Below are 27,354 nucleotides of genomic sequence, written 5' to 3'. Positions count from 1 at the left end.
GGGCAGCAACCCAACAACGAGTTGTTTGATTCATCTGAAAATTTCAGGACAGATTGATCCTTACCTTATGAACAATTTTACCCTTCGACAGATTTGCTCTAAATGCTTTGGTTTTTGAGTTATAAGCCGAAAACTGCATTTTACCCCTATGTTCTATTTTTAGCCATGGCGGCCATCTTGGTTGGTTGACTGGGTCACACCACACATTTTTTAAACTAGATACCCCAATGATGATTGTGGCTAAGTTTGGTTTAATTTGGCCCAGTAGTTTCAGAGGAGAAGATTTTTGTAAAAGATAAATAAGATTTACGAAAAATAGATTAAAATTGACTATAAAGGGCAATAACTCCTGAAGGGGTCAACTGACCATTTTGGACATGTTGACTTATTTGTAAATCTTACTTTGCTGAACAATATTGCTGTTTACAGTTTATCTCTATCTACAATAATATTCAAGATAATAACCAAAAACATAAAAATTTCCTTAAAATTACAAATTCAGGGGCAGCAACCCAACAACGGATTGTTTGATTCGTCTGAAAATTTCGGGGCAGATAGATCTTGACCTTAAAAACAATTTTACCCCATGTCAGATTTGCTCTAAATGCTTTGGTTTTTGAGTTATAAGCCAAAAACTGCATTTTACCCCTTTGTTCTATTTTTAGCCGTGGCGGCCATCTTAGATGGTTGACCGGGTCACGCCACACATTTTTAAACTAGATACCCCAATGATGATTGTTGCCAAGTTTGGTTTAATTTGGCTCAGTAGTTTCAGAGGAGAAGATTTTTCTAAAAGCTCACGACGACGACGGACGCCGGACGCCAAGTGATGGGAAAAGCTCACTTGGCCCTTTGGGCCAGGTGAGCTAAAACTATATAGAGACATTACAATGAAGAGGCTGTTTATAAATGAATCCTAACTAAGATGATCATCATATTCAAAAATAAAGAAAATATACTAAATTGTTTTTGGTGGGGTTTTTTAACTTTAACATTTTAAAGGATACACTATTTTGAAAAGGTCAATCGTCTAAATAACTGGACATAATTTCAAAATAGGTCAAATTCCCCAATGGCATTTACAAATATTTGTGACTTAGTTCCAAAGTCTGGCCAGAAAAAATATAACAAATAAACAAAAACTTTAGCGAGGTTGATAGTTGTCTCATTGGCAATCAACAACAATAGGTCAGCTTACGGCCTTCAACAATAATTGCTTAGCTCATACCACAAAGTCATCAATTAAAGGCCCTGAAATGAAAAGTGTTAAACAATTCGATGAATTATTGTTTATTTTTATTTAATCAACGTGTGGTTCGTTTGTTCTCAGTTATTCATTGGTCAAAAGTCGATTATGATGTCACGTTTTCTTGTCGGGCTTTCCTATGAATTTCTGGTTTCTGCTTCTGCTTCTGCCTGATAATGACGGCTATTGGTACTTTACGGAACGGAACGGAACGGAACAGAATTTCATTTAAGGTATCCAAAAGGGGCATTTATCAAAATTTCGAAAAATCTTTAAAACAAAACAAACTTTGAAATTTCTGTGTTTTACGGTTTTCCATATACAAATAACACAAAGTATACTTAATCTCATCTTCACAGGTGAAATGTGCAATAATGTATAACATCGGGAACTATTCTGTAGATGAATATGTCGGATTGTCCTGATAAATTATCATGAAATTAACGCATTTGCAAGTCATGCATTATGATATCTAGACTGACCTCACGTCGTCCTTTCCGACGATGATTAGAAACATTGGTTCTGATTTTAACTTTTTAAATTTATTATTCCGTTCCGTTCCGTTCCGCAAAGTACCAATTGCTCTGAGGAATTGGTATTTAACGGAATCGAACGGAACCAGACATTTATAATGTAATAAAAGCAGTATGATAAAAAAAAAATGTGTCTGACACCCCTTTTTGCAGAAGAAATAAGTGTTTTAGATAGCATTCCCGACCAGATAAATAATTAAGAATTTAAAACAAAGGCAGCTTAGACAAAAACAAAAAATCTTACTCCTTCCATTGGTAATTATATTTTTTAAAAGAGGCCTTCCACCTCTCGTGCCGACGAGGATTAGAAACAGTAATCAAGTTGAATCTGATTTAAACTTTTTAATTTATTATTCCGTTCCGTTCCGTTCCGCAAAGTACCAATTGCTCTGAGGAATTGGTATTTAACGGAATCGAACGGAACCAGACATTTATAATGTAATAAAAGCAGTATGATAAAAAAAAAATGTGTCTGACACCCCTTTTTGCAGAAGAAATAAGTGTTTTAGATAGCATTCCCGACCAGATAAATAATTAAGAATTTAAAACAAAGGCAGCTTAGACAAAAACAAAAAATCTTACTCCTTCCATTGGTAATTATATTTTTTAAAAGAGGCCTTCCACCTCTCGTGCCGACGAGGATTAGAAACAGTAATCAAGTTGAATCTGATTTAAACTTTTTAATTTATTATTCCGTTCCGTTCCGTTCCGCAAAGTACCAATTGCTCTGAGGAATTGGTATTTAACGGAATCGAACGGAACCAGACATTTATAATGTAATAAAAGCAGTATGATAAAAAAAAATGTGTCTGACACCCCTTTTTGCACGAGAAATAAGTGTTTTAGATAGCATTCCCGACCTGATAAATAATTAAGAATTTAAAACAAAGGCAGCTTAGACAAAAACAAAAAATCTTACTCCTTCCATTGGTAATTATATTTTTTAAAAGAGGCCTTCCACCTCTCGTGCCGACGAGGATTAGAAACAGTAATCAAGTTGAATCTGATTTAAACTTTTTAATTTATTATTCCGTTCCGTTCCGTTCCGCAAAGTACCAATTGCTCTGAGGAATTGGTATTTAACGGAATCGAACGGAACCAGACATTTATAATGTAATAAAAGCAGTATGATAAAAAAAATGTGTCTGACACCCCTTTTTGCACGAGAAATAAGTGTTTTAGATAGCATTCCCGACCTGATAAATAATTAAGAATTTAAAACAAAGGCAGCTTAGACAAAAACAAAAAATCTTACTCCTTCCATTGGTAATTATATTTTTTAAAAGAGGCCTTCCACCTCTCGTGCCGACGAGGATTAGAAACAGTAATCAAGTTGAATCTGATTTAAACTTTTTAATTTATTATTCCGTTCCGTTCCGTTCCGCAAAGTACCAATTGCTCTGAGGAATTGGTATTTAACGGAATCGAACGGAACCAGACATTTATAATGTAATAAAAGCAGAATGATCAAAAAAAATGTGTCTGACACCCCTTTTTGCACGAGAAATAAGTGTTTCAGATAGCATTCCCGACCTGATAAATAATTAAGAATTTAAAACAAAGGCAGCTTAGACAAAAAATCTTACTCCTTCCATTGGTAATTATATTTTTTAAAAGAGGCCTTCCACCTCTCGTGCCGACGAGGATTAGAAACAGTAATCAAGTTGAATCTGATTTAAACTTTTTAATTTATTATTCCGTTCCGTTCCGTTCCGCAAAGTACCAATTGCTCTGAGGAATTGGTATTTAACGGAATCGAACGGAACCAGACATTTATAATGTAATAAAAGCAGAATGATCAAAAAAAATGTGTCTGACACCCCTTTTTGCACGAGAAATAAGTGTTTTAGATAGCATTCCCGACCTGATAAATAATTAAGAATTTAAAACAAAGGCAGCTTAGACAAAAAGTCTTACTCCTTCCATTGGTAATTATATTTTTTAAAAAGAGGCCTTCCACCTCTCGTGCCGACGAGGATTAGAAACAGTAATCAAGTTGAATCTGATTTAAACTTTTTAATTTATTATTCCGTTCCGTTCCGTTCCGCAAAGTACCAATTGCTCTGAGGAATTGGTATTTAACGGAATCGAACGGAACCAGACATTTATAATGTAATAAAAGCAGTATGATAAAAAAAATGTGTCTGACACCCCTTTTTGCACGAGAAATAAGTGTTTCAGATAGCATTCCCGACCTGATAAATAATTAAGAATTTAAAACAAAGGCAGCTTAGACAAAAAGTCTTACTCCTTCCATTGGTAATTATATTTTTTAAAAGAGGCCTTCCACCTCTCGTGCCGACGAGGATTAGAAACAGTAATCAAGTTGAATCTGATTTAAACTTTTTAATTTATTATTCCGTTCCGTTCCGTTCCGCAAAGTACCAATAGACAACTTTCGAGTTCATCCGTCACCGGAAAAAACTCGTCAATTATACGCGCCTTTATCGCAGTCATCTGTGCGTTTAGGGGCGTCGTCACTTCCTTACAAGGTTGAGCGAGTGGTTGGAAAATTATAATTCTATATTGTACGAATTATTCGGCAAATTGAATTCTAAAAATAGACAATCAACACTGCTGTCATTAGGGAATTGTCAGTAAGTACCTACAGAGCAACCATTATTTCTAGTTTATCCTGCACAAAAACAATCACTAAGACGCTTGATGAACGTAAATAGTGCAGGGATACAGGCGAGCCCCTCTATCTGGTAAATGACGTCATAAAGGCGTGCATAATTGACGAGTTTTTGCCGGTGACGGATGAACTCGAAAGTGGTCTATTGCTCTGAGGAATTGGTATTTAACGGAATCGAACGGAACCAGACATTTATAATGTAATAAAAGCAGTATGATAAAAAAAAATGTGTCTGACACCCCTTTTTGCAGAAGAAATAAGTGTTTTAGATAGCATTCCCGACCAGATAAATAATTAAGAATTTTAAACAAAGGCAGCTTAGACAAAAACAAAAAATCTTACTCCTTCCATTGGTAATTATATTTTTTAAAAGAGGCCTTCCACCTCTCGTGCCGACGAGGATTAGAAACAGTAATCAAGTTGAATCTGATTTAAACTTTTTAATTTATTATTCCGTTCCGTTCCGTTCCGCAAAGTACCAATTGCTCTGAGGAATTGGTATTTAACGGAATCGAACGGAACCAGACATTTATAATGTAATAAAAGCAGTATGATAAAAAAAAATGTGTCTGACACCCCTTTTTGCAGAATAAATAAGTGTTTTAGATAGCATTCCCGACCAGATAAATAATTAAGAATTTTAAACAAAGGCAGCTTAGACAAAAACAAAAAATCTTACTCCTTCCATTGGTAATTATATTTTTTAAAAGAGGCCTTCCACCTCTCGTGCCGACGAGGATTAGAAACAGTAATCAAGTTGAATCTGATTTAAACTTTTTTATTTATTATTCCGTTCCTTTCCGTTCCGCAAAGTACCAATTGCTCTGAGGAATTGGTATTTAACGGAATCGAACGGAACCAGACATTTATAATGTATAAATAAAAGCAGTATGATAAAAGAAAATGTGTCTGACACCCCTTTTTGCACGAGAAATAAGTGTTTTAGATAGCATTCCCGACCTGATAAATAATTAAGAATTTAAAACAAAGGCAGCTTAGACGAAAAGTCTTACTCCTTCCATTGGTAATTATATTTTTTAAAAGAGGCCTTCCACCTCTCGTGCCGACGAGGATTAGAAACAGTAATCAAGTTGAATCTGATTTAAACTTTTTAATTTATTATTCCGTTCCGTTCCGTTCCGCAAAGTACCAATTGCTCTGAGGAATTGGTATTTAACGGAATCGAACGGAACCAGACATTTATAATGTAATAAAAGCAGTATGATAAAAAAAAAATGTGTCTGACACCCCTTTTTGCAGAAGAAATAAGTGTTTTAGATAGCATTCCCGACCAGATAAATAATTAAGAATTTAAAACAAAGGCAGCTTAGACAAAAACAAAAAATCTTACTCCTTCCATTGGTAATTATATTTTTTAAAAGAGGCATTCCACCTCTCGTGCCGACGAGGATTAGAAACAGTAATCAAGTTGAATCTGATTTAAACTTTTTAATTTATTATTCCGTTCCGTTCCGTTCCGCAAAGTACCAATTGCTCTGAGGAATTGGTATTTAACGGAATCGAACGGAAACCGACATCTATAATGTAATAAAAGCAGTATGATAAAAACAAGTCAGACCCTTCTTTTTTGAATGAGTGGTAAGTGTTTTAGATAGCATTTCGACTTGATCAATATTTAAATAAACAGCTGCGCCATGAGCGCATGATACGCCCGTCGTCTTGTGAAAAAACAGAAATCTTTTTTGAATAACACAGGGTTGTACAGGATGTCATGCTTAGTATATCCTGACTCCTTCCTTATTCCCGCTCAATAGGAAGATTTTACAAGATGTATTTGGAAACCCGACGCAACATTAGCCTGTTAAGTTTTAAGCAATAGAGATACAGCGCAACATGTGAAAAAAAACCTCTTTTTTTTTTACAAAAAACTCAATAACTCGAAAATATAAAAATGAATCATCACCAAAAAGTATACAGATCTTAAGATTAATATAACAAAGAAGTGTTTAAAGTTTTAAGCAATAATCATAAATCGTTTTTGAGATATGGTGCGACATGTAAACCCTCCCTTTTTTTTTTTTTACAAAATACTCCATTACTCAAAAATGAAATTTTGAATCATAACCAAAACGTATACAGATCTTAAGATTAATATAACAAAGACATGTGTAAAGTTTTAAGCAATAATCATAAATCGTTTTTGAGATATGGTGCGACATGTAAACCCCCCCTTTTTTTTTTTACAAAATACTCAATAACTCAAAAATGAAATTTTGAATCATCACCAAAACGTATACAGATCTTAAGATTAATATAACAAAGACATGTGTAAAGTTTTAAGTAATAATCATAAATCGTTTTTGAGATATGGTGCGACATGTGAAAAAAACACACCCCTGTTTTAGTTACAAAGTGCCGTAACTCAAAAAGTTGTAATCTTATTTTCACAAAAAACCCTCCCCCTTTTTTACAAAATACTCAATAACTCAAAAATTAAATTTTGAATCATCACCAAAAAGTATACAGATATTAAGATTAATATAACTAAGAAGTATTTAAAGTTTTAAGCCATAATCAAGAATCGTTTTTGAGATACGGTGCGACATGTGAAAAAAAACACACCCCTGATTTAGTTACAAAGTGCCGTAACTCAAAAAGTTGTAATCTTATTTTCACAAAAAAGTATACAGATCATTTGCACATCATAAGAAACAACTATGTTAAGTTTCATGAAATTTGGATAAGTCGTTCTCAAGTTACGGTGCGACATGTTTACACCGGACAGACGGACAGACGGGCGGACGGACGGACGGACGGACACTGGACATTTGTATACCATAATACGTCCCGTCAAAATTGACGGACGTATAAAAAATAACACAAAAACAGGTTAGACAAAAGGTCTTTCTACTTCCATTGGTAATTATAAATTAAAAAAGGGGCCTTCCGAAGATGATTAGAAACAGTGATCAAAACTTGACAGACAAAAGATTGACGTGCGAGTTTTACACAATGTAATGTGATGCCTGAAACACTTCTCAAGCAACGTGGGTCCTATTTGGCACCACAAATAGCAGAGATCTACAAAAAGCTTGGCTGTGACAAAGAGACGTCTGCAGTTCTCAAACTTTATTTATAGAACGAACAACATAAAAACAAGTACACAATCCCGAACCTAATAACCGTTACACTATCCCCCCTTTTCTTTATAAACAGACAGTTCTCAATAAGAATATCTCTTATTTTTTTGCACAAATGTTTTTGTCAATCTTTGAAACGTAAGGGTTGGTTTATTTTGCGTCCATATCGACTGATTTTAGGTGGGTGCTTTTCTTTTGTCATCTGATGATTCCCAGGTAAGTCTGGAGCCTGTGTCCTCGACTCACTGGAATCTGAACTGTCATCCATCTTGGGTGAAATCTTTGGATTTAAGGCATCATTGAGAGACCCTATCTTCTTGGTTACGTTTGCATGGGTCTTACTACCACTTGAGACTGGACTCAGTGTCCCCGAATCACGTGATATAATCTCCTTCTGTTCTGATTCATCATCTTGTTTGGTTGAATTCTTGCCCGAATCTAAACTTTGTATCGTCTGTTCTAATGAACATATGATATAGTCTTCAAATAGTGAATTCTCTTTCTTTGAACTATCAGATTTATCGTCGTTAGCCGCATCATAAGCATCTGAAATTTCGACAACAAATTCTTGCGATAGCTTAATATTCTTGTTCTCAAACCCACCTGAGTCTGGAGCCTGTGTCCTCGGCTCATGTGGCACATTTGAACCAATCGCACTTACCTCGTCCATGTCTGAAACATTATCTTTTTCAAGATTATCCTGTAGGCGAGTTTCCACCAAAACCGACCCAGTGTTGTTATTGTCTTGTAAGGAAGCTGGGTCTAAAACATCAACAATACTTTCTTTTAGACTTTCAACTCCTCCATATACATCTGTCTCGTCCATGGGCTTTAAAGTATCTAAAGTGGGTTCCATTTCAGCCGTCACTCTTGATATTTGGCAATCATTTTCTGTTCGATACCGTCCTAATATCAGCTCATTATTTATCAGCAGATCACCTTGTTTGGCCATTATGATACCATCTACTTCTTTCAGTAAGTCTATTCCAATCAAAATATCATCTCTTATGGGGGCAATACATACTTTCCAAATTATCTCCTTTTTACCCAGTTGAAGCTTTGCAACAATATTCATGTCAGCCTCCATTTCTTTCCCATTTTCTGCATTCAATAAGCAAGCTTTTATACCGGTAGTACCGCTCAAACCAATACAATTTGCAAAGGATCTTGAAAGTACCGTTACATCTGCTCCTGTATCAACAATAGCATCGACCTTATTGCCATTGACTTGAATTGGAATGAGTAAATCTTGTCCTCTGCCAATTTGATAATATATCTCCTTTCACAATCAGCACCAGTATCTTGTCTTCTCATAGGGCTGGGGGATCGTGATCTTTTTGGACAATCACGTTTGAAATGGCTTTTATCGCCACAAAAATAACATCCCGTTGACTGTGCTGTCAAGTTAGCTGGTTTTGAATCATGCAGCATGGCCCTTTCTAAAAGATCTCTTAGTGCTTTGATTTCATTCTGTAATGTTTGATTATCTGGTTTCCGAAATGAATTTACCAACTGCCTAACGCTGTCCATCCCTTCATATTGGTCAGTACTCTTTTCCTCTTCATCTTTCCACGTAACGCGTCTGGTCCTTTGTTTTGTATTATAATCAACATCCCTGCCCAACGTAGCATGATAATTGTGTTGTAGTTGTACAACAATATCTAGTGCTGAAGATACAGTCTTAGGTTGGTTGTTTAAAGCTTCATATGCTATTTTGGCGTTCTTGTGGCCCTTCAAAAAGTGTTCCGCTGCAAGTTCCTCTTGTAACTCGATACTACTTGTTGGGTATGCTCTTGAAACTAATCGTCTTACTTCTTCAGCAAACTCTTCATTCTTTTCATTGTGTTGTCTTAAATCAGATAGTTTTTTTCGTGCAGTGGATGGGGGCTCTTTTCGGTTGAACCTGTTTTCCATGTGACGCGAAATGGATTCAAAACTATCTCTTTCCTGTCGAGGAATTGCGGTCATAAATTTACTCGCCTGTCCTCGCAGGCATTCAATGTACCTATCTAACTTTTCCTCCTCTGTCCATTCGTTTCTCCTAGCTGCCCTGTTGAATGGGATAATAAATCCCTCATAATCATCCTTCCCGTCGAATGTTGGAAGTTTTTGGTGGGGAACGTCACTATTTGGTACTTTTTGTCTTGTCTGCTGTGTATTGTTACTACTGTGCATAGCTTCAATATCACTGGAAAACGAAGGTTGTATGTTTCTTATCAAATCTTGTCTATTATTTGTGTTCATAGAACTCGACCTAGACTCCCATCTTTCTATAGTGCTTAACAACGGTTTAAAAGGGGGGAGTGTTGTGGTATCCCTTGGTGTTGATGACATTGGTGTGTGTGAATTAGCATTTGGTCTGGGACTGTTCCCGCGACCAAACTGCAAAATCCCGTTCTGTCTGTCATCATCTAAATTCTGTGTTGTTGTATCCCTTTGTGTTGATGACAATAGTGTGTGTGAATTTGCATTTGGTCTGGGACTGTTTCCGCGACCAAACTGCAAACTTCCGGTCTGTATGTCATCATCTGTATTCTGGGACGATGGCCTGGGACTGTTCCCTCGACCGAACTGCAAATATTCTATTGGTTGATTATCTAAACTAAATGAAGGTGGTCTGGGACTGTTCCCACGACTGAACTGTAAATCCGATTTCGGCTTGCTATCTTGACCGAACAGAGATTGTCTGTGACTGTTCTCTTGGCCAACCTGAAAACTGTCAACTGGTTTGTTTTCGCCTAACTTAGGGTCTAGGTGTTCATTATTTCCATCATATAATCCATACTTTGGACAAATAGAAGACCCAGAAAAATCGTCAACTGTGTAACCGGAAGTATTAGTTCCTGTGCTCTTAATGTCGGATTTTGATGTCTCCCGGTTCTGCAAAAACGTATTGTTCAATTCTTCTATACTTCTACTTTGTTGGTAGAGTAGCTGCATTGTATTGGCAGAAACCTCATCCTGTTTTCTAAACATATGGCATGGTGTCAGCCAAGGTTCCAATGTCGTTCCCCATTCTTTCTAACACGTTAAGCATTTTTATGCCCAACTGATCACCATTTGGCGGGGAATCTTCACTGACTTTTCGATCAGAACCCGTCTCTACTACTGTATCGTCATTCATGTTTATTATTAAATTGCAATTTATAAAAGATTGTAATTTTCAATCCTGTGGATCGACGTGTACTGAAAATGATTCCCTATCTAACCAATACTCTTGGCATATGTCAAGTGGTAATCTTCTAAACCACTTTTGTGCCAATATTCTTTTAGGATGAAGCCCGTCTCTTAGCAGGTGAAAATTAATATTTTGTCTGTTGTGTGATGACGAGTGGAATAGAACTGAGATAGTCACGTGTAGAACAATTTCACTCATAAGTCCATTATTTTCTAAATTCGATCTGTAATACTTAAAAAAACACGTATTACATGAAACAGTCTAAAAATATGCAAATTATTATGATACAAAATGCAAATCTTGACTAAAATAAAATTAAAATTAAAAAATAAAAATGTTTTTGTATGTCCGGTAATTTGGTGACGAGGTCGGAGCCACCGGAATTATTTTTTTTCAAATGCAAATTTTCGTCAGCTAAATTTTTTGTAAAATTAAAACAATTTTCAGTATTTTAAGTATAAAAATCATACGATCTCACCGGAATAATTATGTTTGGGTTGTGATTGACGGGGATCCGCTTCTGGATCGCCCAATCGTCGACTCACGTGGTTTTCCAAACTGGCAACTTTCCGATGAATTTCCAAACTTCTCAGTCGAATAAATTCACAATAGTCGACACTTCTGACACCAGTGTGATGCCTGAAACATTTCTCAAGCAACGTGGGTCCTATTTGGCACCACAAATAGCAGAGATCTACAAAAAGCTTGGCTGTGACAAAAAGACGTCTGCAGTACTCAAACTTTATTTATAGAACGAACAACATAAAAACAAGTACACAATCCCGAACCCAATAACCGTTACAGTAATTAAAAAATTGACACTGTCTTAGTTTAAGTACACTTGTATTTCTACATCAAAAGCTTATGTCATTCGCACTGTATATTGTCAAAGTTGCGGACTTCTAATTTAATAAAAGGTTGATTTTGATATTTTCATTTGTAACCACTGTAATGACGCCGGGTATAATTGACGAAGCTTTGTTTTTATTCAAGACATTTTTTTCATTTTTTTTTAACTTAAATACACATGCATGATATTCATTAGCACAATTTAAAACTTACATTCAAATGAATTCCAAGAGGATCAACATTACTTTAGACATACAAATGTAGCAACTCATTCCGAACTTTAATAAATAACGACAACTTTTTTTTGCCCATTTCATTATTTTTTTTCCCGAAAATTTTAAAATATAATAAGGAATGGATGGATTTTGTGTAACCTGCATTTGTGTTAAATTATTTATTAATGATCAGGTCGAGAATGCTATAGAAAACAATTACCACTCATTCAAAAAAAGAAGTGTCAGCCTTTTTTTATCATACTGATTTTATTACATTTGTAGATGTCTGTTTCCGTTCGATTCCGTTAAATACCAATTCCTCAGACCAATTCAGTGGTACTTTGCGGAACGTGCAATGTGAAAAATGCCCGGCAGGCATGGCTTTTTATCAGGAATTTAATGTAAAAAAACTCATCAAAATCGGACTTGAAATAAAAAACAAATATATTTTTTCAGGCCCCCCCCCCCCCCAATTGGCCCCCTTAATTTCGGGTCCCATAAGAGCAATATAAATCCGTAGGCAGTCTACAAGTAGAAAATTTATAAGGAATATAAAGAACAGGTTTTTATTTCATTATAGATGTCTGTTTCCGTTCGATTCCGCTAAATACCAATTCCTCAGAGCAATTGGTACTTTGCGGAACGGAACGGAACGGAATAATAATTTAAAAGTTTAAATCAGATTCAACTTGATCACTGTCTCTAATCATCATGGGAACAGGCTGTTGAAGGCCTATTTTTTAAAATATAATTACCGATGGAAGGAGTAAGATTTTTGTTTTTGTCTAAGCTGCCTTTGTTTTAAATTCTTAATTATTTATCAGGTCGGGAATGCTATCTAAAACACTTATTTCTCGTGCAAAAAGGGGTGTCAGACACATTTTTTTAATCATACTGCTTTTATTACATTATAAATGTCTGGTTCCGTTCGATTCCGTTAAATACCAATTCCTCAGAGCAATTGGTACTTTGCGGAACGGAACGGAACGGAATAATAAATTAAAAAGTTTAAATCAGATTCAACTTGATTATTGTTTCTAATCCTCGTCGGCACGAGAGGTGGAAGGCCTCTTTTAAAAAATATAATTACCAATGGAAGGAGTAAGACTTTTTGTCTAAGCTGCCTTTGTTTTAAATTCTTAATTATTTATCAGGTCGGGAATGCTATCTAAAACACTTATTTCTCGTGCAAAAAGGGGTGTCAGACACATTTTTTTTTATCATACTGCTTTTATTACATTATAAATGTCTGGTTCCGTTCGATTCCGTTTAATACCAATTCCTCAGAGCAATTGGTACTTTGCGGAACGGAACGGAACGGAATAATAAATTAAAAAGTTTAAATCAGATTCAACTTGATTACTGTTTCTAATCATCGTCGGAACGAGAGGTGGAAGGCCTCTTTTAAAAAATATAATTACCGATGGAAGGAGAAAGACTTTTTGTGTAACCTGCCTTTGTGTTAAATTTTTTATTATTGATCAAGTCGAAAATGCTATCTAAAACACATACCAGTCATGCAAAAAGAGGAGTCAGACAATTTTTTTATCATACTGCTTTTATTACATTATAAATGTCTGGTTCCGTTCGATTCCGTTAAATACCAATTCCTCAGAGCAATTGGTACTTTGCGGAACGGAACGGAACGGAATAATAAATTAAAAAGTTTAAATCAGATTCAACTTGATTACTGTTTCTAATCCTCGTCGGCACGAGAGGTGGAAGGCCTCTTTTAAAAAATATAATTACCAATGGAAGGAGTAAGATTTTTTGTTTTTGTCTAAGCTGCCTTTGTTTTAAATTCTTAATTATTTATCAGGTCGGGAATGCTATCTAAAACACTTATTTCTCGTGCAAAAAGGGGTGTCAGACACATTTTTTTATCATACTGCTTTTATTACATTATAAATGTCTGGTTCCGTTCGATTCCGTTAAATACCAATTCCTCAGAGCAATTGGTACTTTGCGGAACGGAACGGAACGGAATAATAAATTCAAAAGTTTAAATCAGATTCAACTTGATTACTGTTTCTAATCCTCGTCGGCACGAGAGGTGGAAGGCCTCTTTTAAAAAATATAATTACCAATGGAAGGAGTAAGATTTTTTGTTTTTGTCTAAGCTGCCTTTGTTTTAAATTCTTAATTATTTATCAGGTCGGGAATGCTATCTAAAACACTTATTTCTCGTGCAAAAAGGGGTGTCAGACACATTTTTTTATCATACTGCTTTTATTACATTATAAATGTCTGGTTCCGTTCGATTCCGTTAAATACCAATTCCTCAGAGCAATTGGTACTTTGCGGAACGGAACGGAACGGAATAATAAATTCAAAAGTTTAAATCAGATTCAACTTGATTACTGTTTCTAATCCTCGTCGGCACGAGAGGTGGAAGGCCTCCTTTAAAAAATATAATTACCAATGGAAGGAGTAAGATTTTTTGTTTTTGTCTAAGCTGCCTTTGTTTTAAATTCTTAATTATTTATCAGGTCGGGAATGCTATCTAAAACACTTATTTCTCGTGCAAAAAGGGGTGTCAGACACATTTTTTTTATCATACTGCTTTTATTACATTAAAAATGTCTGGTTCCGTTCGATTCCGTTAAATACCAATTCCTCAGAGCAATTGGTACTTTGCGGAACGGAACGGAACGGAATAATAAATTAAAAAGTTTAAATCAGATTCAACTTGATTACTGTTTCTAATCCTCGTCGGCACGAGAGGTGGAAGGCCTCTTTTAAAAAATATAATTACCAATGGAAGGAGTAAGATTTTTGTTTTTGTCTAAGCTGCCTTTGTTTTAAATTCTTAATTATTTATCAGGTCGGGAATGCTATCTAAAACACTTATTTCTCGTGCAAAAAGGGGTGTCAGACACATTTTTTTAATCATACTGCTTTTATTACATTATAAATGTCTGGTTCCGTTCGATTCCGTTAAATACCAATTCCTCAGAGCAATTGGTACTTTGCGGAACGGAACGGAACGGAATAATAAATTAAAAAGTTTAAATCAGATTCAACTTGATTACTGTTTCTAATCCTCGTCGGCACGAGAGGTGGAAGGCCTCTTTTAAAAAATATAATTACCAATGGAAGGAGTAAGACTTTTTGTCTAAGCTGCCTTTGTTTTAAATTCTTAATTATTTATCAGGTCGGGAATGCTATCTAAAACACTTATTTCTCGTGCAAAAAGGGGTGTCAGACACATTTTTTTTATCATACTGCTTTTATTACATTATAAATGTCTGGTTCCGTTCGATTCCGTTAAATACCAATTCCTCAGAGCAATTGGTACTTTGCGGAACGGAACGGAACGGAATAACAAATTAAAAAGTTTAAATCAGATTCAACTTGATTACTGTTTCTAATCCTCGTCGGCACGAGAGGTGGAAGGCCTCTTTTAAAAAATATAATTACCAATGGAAGGAGTAAGATTTTTGTTTTTGTCTAAGCTGCCTTTGTTTTAAATTCTTAATTATTTATCAGGTCGGGAATGCTATCTAAAACACTTATTTCTCGTGCAAAAAGGGGTGTCAGACACATTTTTTAATCATACTGCTTTTATTACATTATAAATGTCTGGTTCCGTTCGATTCCGTTAAATACCAATTCCTCAGAGCAATTGGTACTTTGCGGAACGGAACGGAACGGAATAATAAATTAAAAAGTTTAAATCAGATTCAACTTGATTACTGTTTCTAATCCTCGTCGGCACGAGAGGTGGAAGGCCTCTTTTAAAAAATATAATTACCAATGGAAGGAGTAAGACTTTTCGTCTAAGCTGCCTTTGTTTTAAATTCTTAATTATTTATCAGGTCGGGAATGCTATCTAAAACACTTATTTCTCGTGCAAAAAGGGGTGTCAGACACATTTTTTTTTATCATACTGCTTTTATTACATTATAAATGTCTGGTTCCGTTCGATTCTGTTAAATACCAATTCCTCAGAGCAATTGGTACTTTGCGGAACGGAACGGAACGGAATAATAAATTAAAAAGTTTAAATCAGATTCAACTTGATTACTGTTTCTAATCCTCGTCGGCACGAGAGGTGGAAGGCCTCTTTTAAAAAATATAATTACCAATGGAAGGAGTAAGATTTTTGTTTTTGTCTAAGCTGCCTTTGTTTTAAATTCTTAATTATTTATCAGGTCGGGAATGCTATCTAAAACACTAATTTCTCGTGCAAAAAGGGGTGTCAGACACATTTTTTTAATCATACTGCTTTTATTACATTATAAATGTCTGGTTCCGTTCGATTCCGTTAAATACCAATTCCTCAGAGCAATTGGTACTTTGCGGAACGGAACGGAACGGAATAATAAATTAAAAAGTTTAAATCAGATTCAACTTGATTACTGTTTCTAATCCTCGTCGGCACGAGAGGTGGAAGGCCTCTTTTAAAAAATATAATTACCAATGGAAGGAGTAAGACTTTTTGTCTAAGCTGCCTTTGTTTTAAATTCTTAATTATTTATCAGGTCGGGAATGCTATCTAAAACACTTATTTCTCGTGCAAAAAGGGGTGTCAGACACATTTTTTTTATCATACTGCTTTTATTACATTATAAATGTCTGGTTCCGTTCGATTCCGTTAAATACCAATTCCTCAGAGCAATTGGTACTTTGCGGAACGGAACGGAACGGAATAACAAATTAAAAAGTTTAAATCAGATTCAACTTGATTACTGTTTCTAATCCTCGTCGGCACGAGAGGTGGAAGGCCTCTTTTAAAAAATATAATTACCAATGGAAGGAGTAAGATTTTTGTTTTTGTCTAAGCTGCCTTTGTTTTAAATTTTAATTATTTATCAGGTCGGGAATGCTATCTAAAACACTTATTTCTCGTGCAAAAAGGGGTGTCAGACACATTTTTTTAATCATACTGCTTTTATTACATTATAAATGTCTGGTTCCGTTCGATTCCGTTAAATACCAATTCCTCAGAGCAATTGGTACTTTGCGGAACGGAACGGAACGGAATAATAAATTAAAAAGTTTAAATCAGATTCAACTTGATTACTGTTTCTAATCCTCGTCGGCACGAGAGGTGGAAGGCCTCTTTTAAAAAATATAATTACCAATGGAAGGAGTAAGACTTTTCGTCTAAGCTGCCTTTGTTTTAAATTCTTAATTATTTATCAGGTCGGGAATGCTATCTAAAACACTTATTTCTCGTGCAAAAAGGGGTGTCAGACACATTTTTTTTTATCATACTGCTTTTATTACATTATAAATGTCTGGTTCCGTTCGATTCCGTTAAATACCAATTCCTCAGAGCAATTGGTACTTTGCGGAACGGAACGGAACGGAATAATAAATTTAAAAAGTTAAAATCAGAACCAATGTTTCTAATCATCGTCGGAAAGGACGACGTGAGGTCAGTCTAGATATCATAATGCATGACTTGCAAATGCGTTAATTTCATGATAATTTATCAGGACAATCCGACATATTCATCTACAGAATAGTTCCCGATGTTATACATTATTGCACATTTCACCTGTGAAGATGAGATTAAGTATACATTTGTGTTATTTGTATATGGAAAACCGTAAAACACAGAAATTTTAAAGTTTGTTTTGTTTTAAAGATTTTTCGAAATTTTGATAAATGCCCCCTTTGGATACCTTAAATGAAATTCTGTTCCGTTCCGTTCCGTTCCGTAAAGTACCAATAGCCATAATGACCACAATCAACGAGCTGATTATTATGTCATGACTTAGGTGCGCATGCAGACCCCCACCTTCAACCCTCCCCAATTCGATAAATTAGTTCAGCTTTGTCAGTGAGGCTTTAAAGGCCTCGACGACGGTGCTGATGCTACCCCAGGAGGGAGAGCGTTCCAATTCCTGATTGTTCTTGGGAAAAATTAGTATTTCCCGTAATCACTTCTGCTTGCAGGAATTTGGAAACTTTTGTCGTGCATTTTCCCCGACAGTCGTGTTGGTTGCATAAGACGACCTTCCTTAGTTACAGCCACTTTGTCGTGTTCTATTTTATAGAGCATAGTTAGCCTAGCGTCTTTTCGCCTTTTTCCAGAGATGGCCATTCAAGGTGCTCAATCATTTTGCTGACACTTGAGTGATTATGGTGTTTGTATCTTGCTGCTCTTCTCTGGACCATTTCTAAACGATCTATTCGGTTTTAAAGTATGGGTCCCATACTGGACTTGCATACTCTATTATTCGTCTTGAAAGGCTTTTGTATGCATTTTCTTTTACTGAAGTTGCTCCTATATTTAGATTTCTCTTAAGGCAGCAACCATTTGATTTTCTGGGGCAAAGAACAATCTATTTTTTTAGCGACAAACCGAAAACATTTTTTTTCTTTCAATTTTAGCATTACATATAGTGGCAGCTGAGGGTGAAACAAACAATTTTTTTTTCTCAAGGTCCAAAACAAATTTTTTTTTTTCACCAAAACCTGGAAACAAACTTAAAAAAAACACACCAGAAAATCAAATGGTTGCTGCTTAAGGAAGCCTAATATTGACCTGTTGGCTTTGTTGCATATATTATTGATATGATCATTCCACTTGAGTTCGGATGTAAAGGTGCAACCAAGGTATTTAGCACTTTTGACAGGTTCCAGTTTGTGGCCATGCAATGTGTAAGATGTTAGAATGGTGTTGTTTTTGCGGCTGATGGTGAGAACGTTGCATTTGTTCGGATGGAAGGACATTTTCCATTTGGCTTCCCATGTTCCCAGTTTGTCGAGGTCGCTTTGAACTTGAGGTCATTTGAATCTTTGTCAGATGAGATGGTAAGATATGCGATTGTATCATCAGCAAATAGGCGGACAGTGGATTTGATCCCATCTGGCATGTCGTTGATGTAGAACAGGAATAATTAATGCAGGACCAAGGACAGAGCCTTGGGGAACTCCAGATTCTACATCAATATGTGATGAGCACTCTCCATCCACTACCACTGCTTGCGTTCGATGGGATAGGAAGCTGGCAATCCATCTAGCTATTGGTTTTACCACTGATACCGTAATGTTCTAGTGTGTGTACTGGTTGTCACGGGCGACCATGTCTGTTATAAAAAATCACATCTTTAGGCAGATCGTTTTAAAAGAAAGATTAAGTTTTTTAGAACCAATTAAAGCTGTTAAATGGAAGGAGTATTTCGCTATACAAATGTATATGACATATATCACTCTCATTACTATGATGATTATTTTATAAAAATTATTGCGGCGGAACACTGTCAGAATAAAATCGTTTTGGGTTTTTTAGTCAATAAGTGAGCGGGGTCATAAAAATCTTATGTAAATAGCAATATTTACAGAAATCGTTTTAGAATTTTTGATAAAGTCAATGTTAATTTATAATATTTTCTTGTACACTGATTGATTATATAATGGACTTTTATTTAAAGCCGTGCTGATGATCTATTAATAGTATTATATCGTTGGTTATTAGGCGTAGTTTGGTCGGTACTTCTCGCGAGATTTTGCGTTGGTTTGTTGTCAACGATACTGCCCAGACAAGTTGGTCAAATAAATATTCCACTGCAACACAGACGACAAGAATGGATGAATTTCAAACCGGAGAGGATGTAAGTTACCACTTAATTAAACAACGAAATCATTTACAATTAAGATAGTTCAAAGTAATCGATTAGCAATGACTCATTACGCACGTAAACAGATACTATACAAGGAACTTTGGTCGATGCATGGATCAGATTTATTATGTTGTTGTATCAAATTAGAAGTGATATTATGATCATATTAATCATATGTTAAAGTGGGTAAATTAAACATTATTAAGTATTTACCGAAACAAGCAAAATGTTCTGTCCTTTCCAAGGTAACAGCTGCTATAGTATGTCATATAAATCATAATTAAATGATACATCATTGTACATGTACACTTGTGAACTTTGCCAGTAGTGGCAGTGTGAAGATCAATTTAAATTCCTTATTAAAGAATATATTATGTTGTTTGAGATCTATTGACTTTTTTTTATATTTGTAATATAAACATTTAGAAATTGAAAATGTATGTGAAATTACACATTATTCGATAAGAGGAATCGTCTCATGCTTGAGAAGTTGAATTGTATGTTAGCATTTTTGTATGCGTACAATACCAGTGCAATTGATCATATATTTCGCATTTATATTATATTATTTGATTCAACATGTTACGCAACTATAGCTTTTAACTTCCTACTACATGTATTAAAGTCTCCAGATTCAACAAACTAACTTGCCTTTACATATGTATATCATTATGACCATTGTCTATCAACACATCGTTAACTAATATATGAACAAAAAGTCATGTTACAAAATGTTACTTATTACAGGCAAATGCCTAGCTTAATAATCATGCTTATGAGGTAAAGTGAATCCCTGTAACATAAGCTATGTACATTCACATGCACTCTTGTACAAACTTTCTGTTATCAAGTTTATCCTGTATTTATGATATCTATTGATTTTTTTTCAGACTGCCTTTGTTGTAGATGAAGTGACAACCATAATAAAGGAGGTATGTGTTTCAGTTTGTCTTTAGTGAACATTTATTAAGAAAATGACTGTTTTCAAACTTCTTAATGATCAGCAGATTGTGTGTATGCATGTAGGGTAAACAAAATCTTTAACTCTAAATATCATACATTCTACATCATGTACATGTTAAGAAACCCTTCAAGTGATGTCTAACATCTCATTCTCTCCTTATGTGTTCAGTGTTCCAGCTAAATAATGAAGGTTTAACTTTAAGAAAGATCCAATTTAAAATCAATAGGTTAAAACAAAATTTTAAGAAAAGATTATCAAATATTCAAATTAATATAGGTACTGTCAAAGTTGACTCAGTTTATAATGAATTTTCCATGATGCAGTCCTTACTTGGACCTTGTGTGTTCTAAAGCATAACTTAGCTACCTAAAACATGTTACATTGTTTCTTTCTACAAGGTATTTTTCTATTAAATACAATGTCCATGATGTATATGTTTAAGCTTTGGACAAATTGGAGAATATATATAATCAGGCCTAAAATAAAATATTGTTTGTTTCCCCAATCCCGACCGACCCTGCAAAAACAGTGCTACTCATAAAATTTTATTGTCAAAACTAAGTCAAATATTATTTTATTCATTTCCAATTTCCTGGCTTGCTGGATTGTACGATATTGTTCAAGCTTTTTGGAAAAATAAAATTATTTCCCTACCTACCTACCCACAGATGGCTTGGCAAGGTCGGGATTGGGGAAACAAATAATATATTAATTTACGCCTCACAAGTATCAAATCTGGTACATGTATTTATTAAATTTCATGCTCCATATTAAAAGATTAAATAATAATGAAATTTTCATTTTAGTCCATAGAAGGTGCCATTGGAGGAAACTCTTATCAACATAATAAAGTGAACCAATGGACATCAAATGTTGTAGAACAGTGCTTGAATCAACTGACCAAATTGGGCAAACCATTTAAATATATTGGTAAGTATGTGACAGGATAATGGATATCATCATGACAGTAACTTGAGTAAGGATTAAAAAAACTAGTTGACAATATCTTTTTAATGTCATCAAGGCAAATAAATTGTAAAAGAAAAAGGCTAGACTTTCCAAAATACACATGTACATTGTACAGTGTATTGTAATGATCAAGTTGACAAATAAATATCCTTTTGCAAAAATACATGAACATGTATTTTCCAATCTTATAATCTTATTCATTTGATAAAAATAAAACATACAAATGGTAAAACCAGGTTTCATATATAAATATATATTTCTCTAATTCTATGGAAAATTATTCCTTTTCGAACCCGTTGTATAAAAAAATTTAATCAACGTGTGGTTGCTGGTGATCTCAAAAGATCATTGGATGATTTTAAGGGTCATGACCTTTTTAGCTGACTGGATGAATCAAAATATGATAACAGGTGTTAATGAAATTGACAACTTCGTGCAATGTGAAAGGCACTCAAAGGGGAATTTTTCGGTTAACAAAAAAAGAAAAGGTCTTTTAATCATTAGAGAAACAGATTCTTACATAGTTACTCGTGGATTATCGGATTTATTCAATCTCGATAGTTAAATTATAAATTTTAAAGTCCTCGCCGAGGCGGCTCGGACTTTAAAATTGATAATTTAACTATCTTGATTGGATAAATCCGATAATCCACTGGTATCAATGTAAGAATCTATATATATACATGTATGTCATGTTTGTGATTATACATACACTTTGGCTGAGATATAGTTTAAATTTCAGCAAAGTTATATAAGCTTTTTTAAATCATGTGTGAAATTGCATAAGCTGTCTTGAGGTGTTTCTGGTGTTAAACAAGTGTGGTCACTCATAGTGTTAATATTTGAACATGTTGTACTAGGAAAGGATTTATACACTGAAAATGCTGAAAGTTTCAACCAATATTAATTTTGAAAATTGTGAAATAAAGTTTCCTAACTTGCATATAAGATATTATGTTTTAATTAAAATTTAAGTTAGTCAAGTAAAAATATCTGTTTAATAGCTCAATTTTAGAGTCATATAGTTATATGTTGATTTTCATTTAGTAACATGTGTCCTCATGCAAAAGACAGGAAGTGGACTTCATGTGGCTTCTTCCTGTTTGTGGGACAACCAGGCTGATGGTCAGTTATTACAGATGTGTATACCTCAACATTTGTTCAGATTTATTTTGTTATTGGGATACTATGGAATATAAACCTTTGATATTTTTATATATCATGTATATATATAGAATGAAATGCATTTGTATACATATTAACATACATTGTACCAGTTCAACTAGCAGTTGTTATTAGAGCCTTTAGTCTTTGTAAATATATATTAAAAAAATCCATTGTCAATTTTTTAAGATTGAAAAAAAAGGCTTCAGAAAATTGATTTGTGTACTAGCATGTCTAGTCTGATTTTCAGTCTTTTGGAGAGAAAGAAACTTTGACACAATTCCTATGTCCAGTACAAAGTTTGCCAGTTCAGGCATAACCAAACACAATGGTACAATGTATGGATGGCTATACATATGTATTGGGTATTTTTCTTCTCCCTATTCCTTATACATGTAGCTTGTTATTTTGCTTACAGTAACCTGTGTAATTATGCAGAAGAATGGTGCTGGTTTACATACTGCAAGTTCCTGCTTCTGGGATAACTCGACAGATGGTTAGTTTTCATAAATTAAAGGAACCAGATTCAAGATTGCAAAAAAAAATGTGGCTGATTGAATTTATAATTTAACATAGAAGAGTTATGTCTTTTATGAATTTTCTTTACAATTAGCAATGATTAGTGAGAAAAAGAAAAAAAAAGAACTAAGCATTACAATTATAAAAGTAATGGTGGTTGCAGTTAACAATATGAGTCTGAAAATTCCTGTATTTCGGTGCATGGTTATATACTAATAGCTAAACATAAGACAATAATCTGTAATCTGTTTAAAAAAGATAAAAATATTATTATTTTATTGACTGCCATCATGAATCTGAGTTAGCATGTTAATTACTTTTAGTGGTATGGTTTAATTTTTTACATTCATTTATGTTTATATCATTGTGTATTATTCTCTGAAGTCTGAAAATCTTGTATTTGTTTTATGTTTAATTCTACCTACATGTATAAATGCATGATTAAGTGGGATTGGATATTTCTCTACTATGCATGTTCAAGATAAACATGATAAAGAGATGCGTTTATAAAATATGATCTTTCCCATGATAGATACCTAAACAAAGGAATAAAGTTATTATAGTCATTATTTGACTAAAACATAGTGTAAATTTACCATATATGTTATTAAATTAAAGTATGGTGTGTTTAGTCAATAAAAAAAATATTTCACAAGTGATGACAACCAATCAGGGCCCAAATTATATATTTGGTAAAAATTCCTTTATTCTTATTTTTGGGGGATTAGGAAATTACATGCACACATTTACACTAAAGCAAGTTTATGTTTTGTGAGATTATATAAATAGTTTAATAGCTATAATAAAGCTTTTCTTAAATTATTTTCTTGTTTTTTTTGGCTTTGTTTTTATGACAAAGTTGAATATTATTGAAGAAATTGTGACTACAATTAAATAGCACTAAAAGCTTGTGAAATTCTTAATATATCTTGATCTGGTTTATTTCCAAACATAACAAAATGTACATGTTGGTGACATGCTATTTCCTAAAACATCTGACATGAAAATTTACTGCATAATTAATAATGATTTAGAACAGAATCTACAGAATTTAAAATCATTTTTTCGGATATTTAAAATTGATATAGAATGTACATTAATCCATTTCAATTATTATTGTGTACGGTGAATTTTTCTTTTTTTGTTGAATATCAGTTTTCCACAGATTACAGGGTTACAGAGGAACCAAGAACTCAAATGTTCAATAAATTGCACATTTTTGTGGCAAAACCTTGAAATCAAATATCCATAAAAATGCGAATTTTGCTCAATCCACAAAAACTGGTACCCACGAAAAATAAATGAATCCACAGTTGAACAGAGTCAACTGAATTTTAAAATTGATATAAGATGTATGTGAAATTAATATCAATTATTTGTATGTGTATGAAATCTAGTCTCTTGACATAATTATATAACATAATTCCATCTTTGTTTTTTAGGAAGCTGTACAGTAAGATGGGAAAACAAGACAATGTACTGTATAGTATCAGTATTTGGACTGACGATCTAATCACCTTGTGACAACATTGAACAATTTGACTGCTAAACATCTATGTATATAATGTAAACAAGGATTTTATTTATGGAGGAGGAGCATTTATTATATTATCATGGGATGTTGGTGTACCAGCTGACAAAGCAGAACATTCCAATGCGATGTCAGATTATTTCCGAAAACATTCTTTTCATTAATTTTGAGGAAACATTTTGACTTTCATACTCTCTGTGTAATTTGAACAAATTAGAGCCTAAAAAAGTAATCTGCTTGAGATTTTTTTTTATTTTCATTTCTGCAATATTTATGAGCTCTTCCTACAAAATACAAATATTTGTACATGTTAATTTATCAAAGAAAATTATTATTTGTTTATTTGTTTTGTTCTGTGATATTTTACATGCTTTGTACTTATTTGATCATTTAGTACTAACGAATTAGCAATTTATTTTGAACAAACAAGTGTGGTAAAGTTATATAAATGGTAGATTTTTAAAACCAATTAACACATTTTGCATGGTTGTTTGATTCATAGATAATTTTATGCAGATCTTTCTGTCATTGTCAAAAAGAAAGCCATTAATACCAGCCTGTCAACTTGCTGTATTTATCATATTATAGAAAATTATTAAATTGTGTTCACAAATTGAAATTCTTGTTGTTAAAACATAGTTATAAAAAAGAAGATGTGATATGATTGCTAATGAGACAACACTTCACAAGTGATCAAGTGACACAGAAATTATAGGTCAACAATAAGCAAAGCCCATACCACATAGTCAGCTATCAAAGGCAGTGTACTGTCTACTGACAAATGTAAAACAATTCAAATGATAAAACTAAGAATTATGTACAACAAAAATTGTGCTAAAAAAATATGTAATATTATGGTAACAAATGACAACCACTGAATAACAGGCTCCTGATATGAGGCAAATACATACAGAATGTGGTTGGGTTAAACATGTTAACACTCTAACCGTAAACAGTGGTCACTGGTGTATTAACAGCTAGTACAACATTAAAAGGAACTATGAAAATCATTTGAAAAAGGTTTAACTTATCAGATGGATACAAATAGAAATACATCTAACAAAAGCACAGAGTGGATGTGGCTGAATCCCAACAACAAAAAGACACTTAGGGATGTAGTTCGGTGAGGTTTTGGAATTTGTGTCATGTGTTAGGACTTCTTGTTGTATTTTCCATAAGATAGGATACAATACAAGTAAAGAAAATTTGAAAGCAGATTTTAATATACTCAACACTAGCCAATAGCAATTTCAGAATCTAAGGAATAATAGGAAATTTAATTGTTTGCACCCGATGCAATAAAATTAAAAGAAGAGTTTTACCCTTGAAATTCTACTAGTATGTCAACTTTTGTCTGCAGAAAATATAGGCAGAAATGGCGAAGTTCAGTCTTTTGTATGTGAAACCAGAGATCTTGAAGGTTCAATTGAGCTTTTCTTATTTCTTGGTGTCCATTGTCATCCATTAATCTTGACAACAATTGTACCTTTATTGATGATTGTTACTAATTTCTTATTGAAAAATATAAATAATAAAAAGTAAAATCACAAAAATACTGAACTCCGAGGAAAATTCAATTGGAAAGTCCCTAATCAGATGGCAAAATCAAATGACAAAACACGTCTAACGTATGGACAACAACAGTCATATTCCTGATTTGGCACAGGCATTTTCAAATGTAGAAAATGGTGGATTGAACCTGGTTTTATAGCGCTAAACCTCTCACTTTTACAAGTGTCATCAAATTCTGTTAAAGAATTAAAGAAAGGGCAAAAATTACCAGCCAGACGAGATCAATGAGTCAGCATGCTAGAAATCTTTGGTTAACTCCTACAATATACATGCAGGTGTATTTCTGTAACAAGTCAGGAATATGGCAGTTGTTATCAAATAGCTCATTTCTATTTATGTTGCTGTTTGTTTATGTTGTAGTTCAGTGTTTCTGTTGTTCCATTGTTTTCCTCTTATTGTTGTGTTTCCCCTCTGTTTTGGTTCATAAGCTGAATTTGTTTTATCTTTTAAATGCATTTTTTATGAGTATTAAACAATGGTATACTACAAAGAAACATCCACTTAACTTCAAGAAGGGTTATAGTTTTTTTTCTAAAAAAAATAAATTAATCTGATCCCCAATTTAATGAAAAAAAACAATCTGCCCAAGCATATGAAAAAAAATGTTCTGAATCCAGATTTCCCCCACGCCTTATGGTAAAATATTGACAGAAAAAAATGAAAGTTTTGAAAAACTAACCAAAATAAGGTCCAGTCCGTGTGCTGGCATATTTCAACTGAACTTGACCTCATTAAAATGATGATTGATAACATGGCATTTGTAGTACAACATTTATCTGAAAGACATTTAACTGATCTGTTAAGCTAGTGACATATTTAAACAGTGTGTACTGCTCTTACTTTTTATAATCCTTGAACACATGAGTATCAATTCTCAACATTTCCTGGCTTTTTTTTCAAGGAACTACAAATCAGAGCTTCTGAAAATGTTTTGCAACACACTAGTGTGAAGCATTTTCAACTGCTGTTTACTAAAAACTTTGAAGCAAAATATCACATACATGACTAACAAGTGAAACTGCGAGCTACTGCTCACTGATGATACCCCCGCCGCAAGTGGATAATATAAATAGTGTAAAAATATGCAAATGTTCGGTAAACTGGAAGTTGTCGAGTAATGAATCTGAATCTTCACACAGTATAGCTGACTTATATAAGTCCTGAAACCAAATTTCAGAAATCCTTGTATTGTAGTTCCTGAGAAAAATGTGACGAAAATTTTCAACTTGGCTATCATGTGTAAAATCATACAAAAAAAAAAGTGTTCGGTAAACAGGAAGTTGTCAAGTGATCAATCTGAA

At 33.9% G+C, this 27,354-nt stretch overlaps 1 protein-coding gene across 2 annotated transcripts; it reads left to right on the top strand.

Moving 5' to 3' along the window:
* The first annotated feature begins 19,177 nt into the window (after positions 1-19,177).
* On the top strand, positions 19,178-25,094 carry LOC134687246 (dynein light chain Tctex-type 1). Of its 2 annotated transcripts, XM_063547385.1 has the most exons (5): positions 19,180-19,325; positions 20,225-20,266; positions 21,105-21,228; positions 22,850-22,927; positions 24,393-25,094. In XM_063547385.1, the coding sequence occupies exons 1-5, from the start codon at positions 19,299-19,301 to the stop codon at positions 24,461-24,463; spliced, it is 342 nt and encodes a 113-aa protein (XP_063403455.1). In that variant the 5' UTR covers positions 19,180-19,298; the 3' UTR covers positions 24,464-25,094. The 2 variants fall into 2 exon arrangements, with proteins under 2 accessions (XP_063403453.1, XP_063403455.1); XM_063547383.1 differs by lacking the exons at positions 22,850-22,927; positions 24,393-25,094 and adding an exon at positions 22,315-22,481 and having other exon boundaries at positions 19,178-19,325.
* Positions 25,095-27,354: the final 2,260 nt, after the last annotated feature.

This window comes from Mytilus trossulus, chromosome 10 (genome assembly GCF_036588685.1).
Source record: "Mytilus trossulus isolate FHL-02 chromosome 10, PNRI_Mtr1.1.1.hap1, whole genome shotgun sequence".
Taxonomy (NCBI): domain Eukaryota; kingdom Metazoa; phylum Mollusca; class Bivalvia; order Mytilida; family Mytilidae; genus Mytilus; species Mytilus trossulus.
This window is presented reverse-complemented; position numbering and strand designations above follow the sequence as displayed.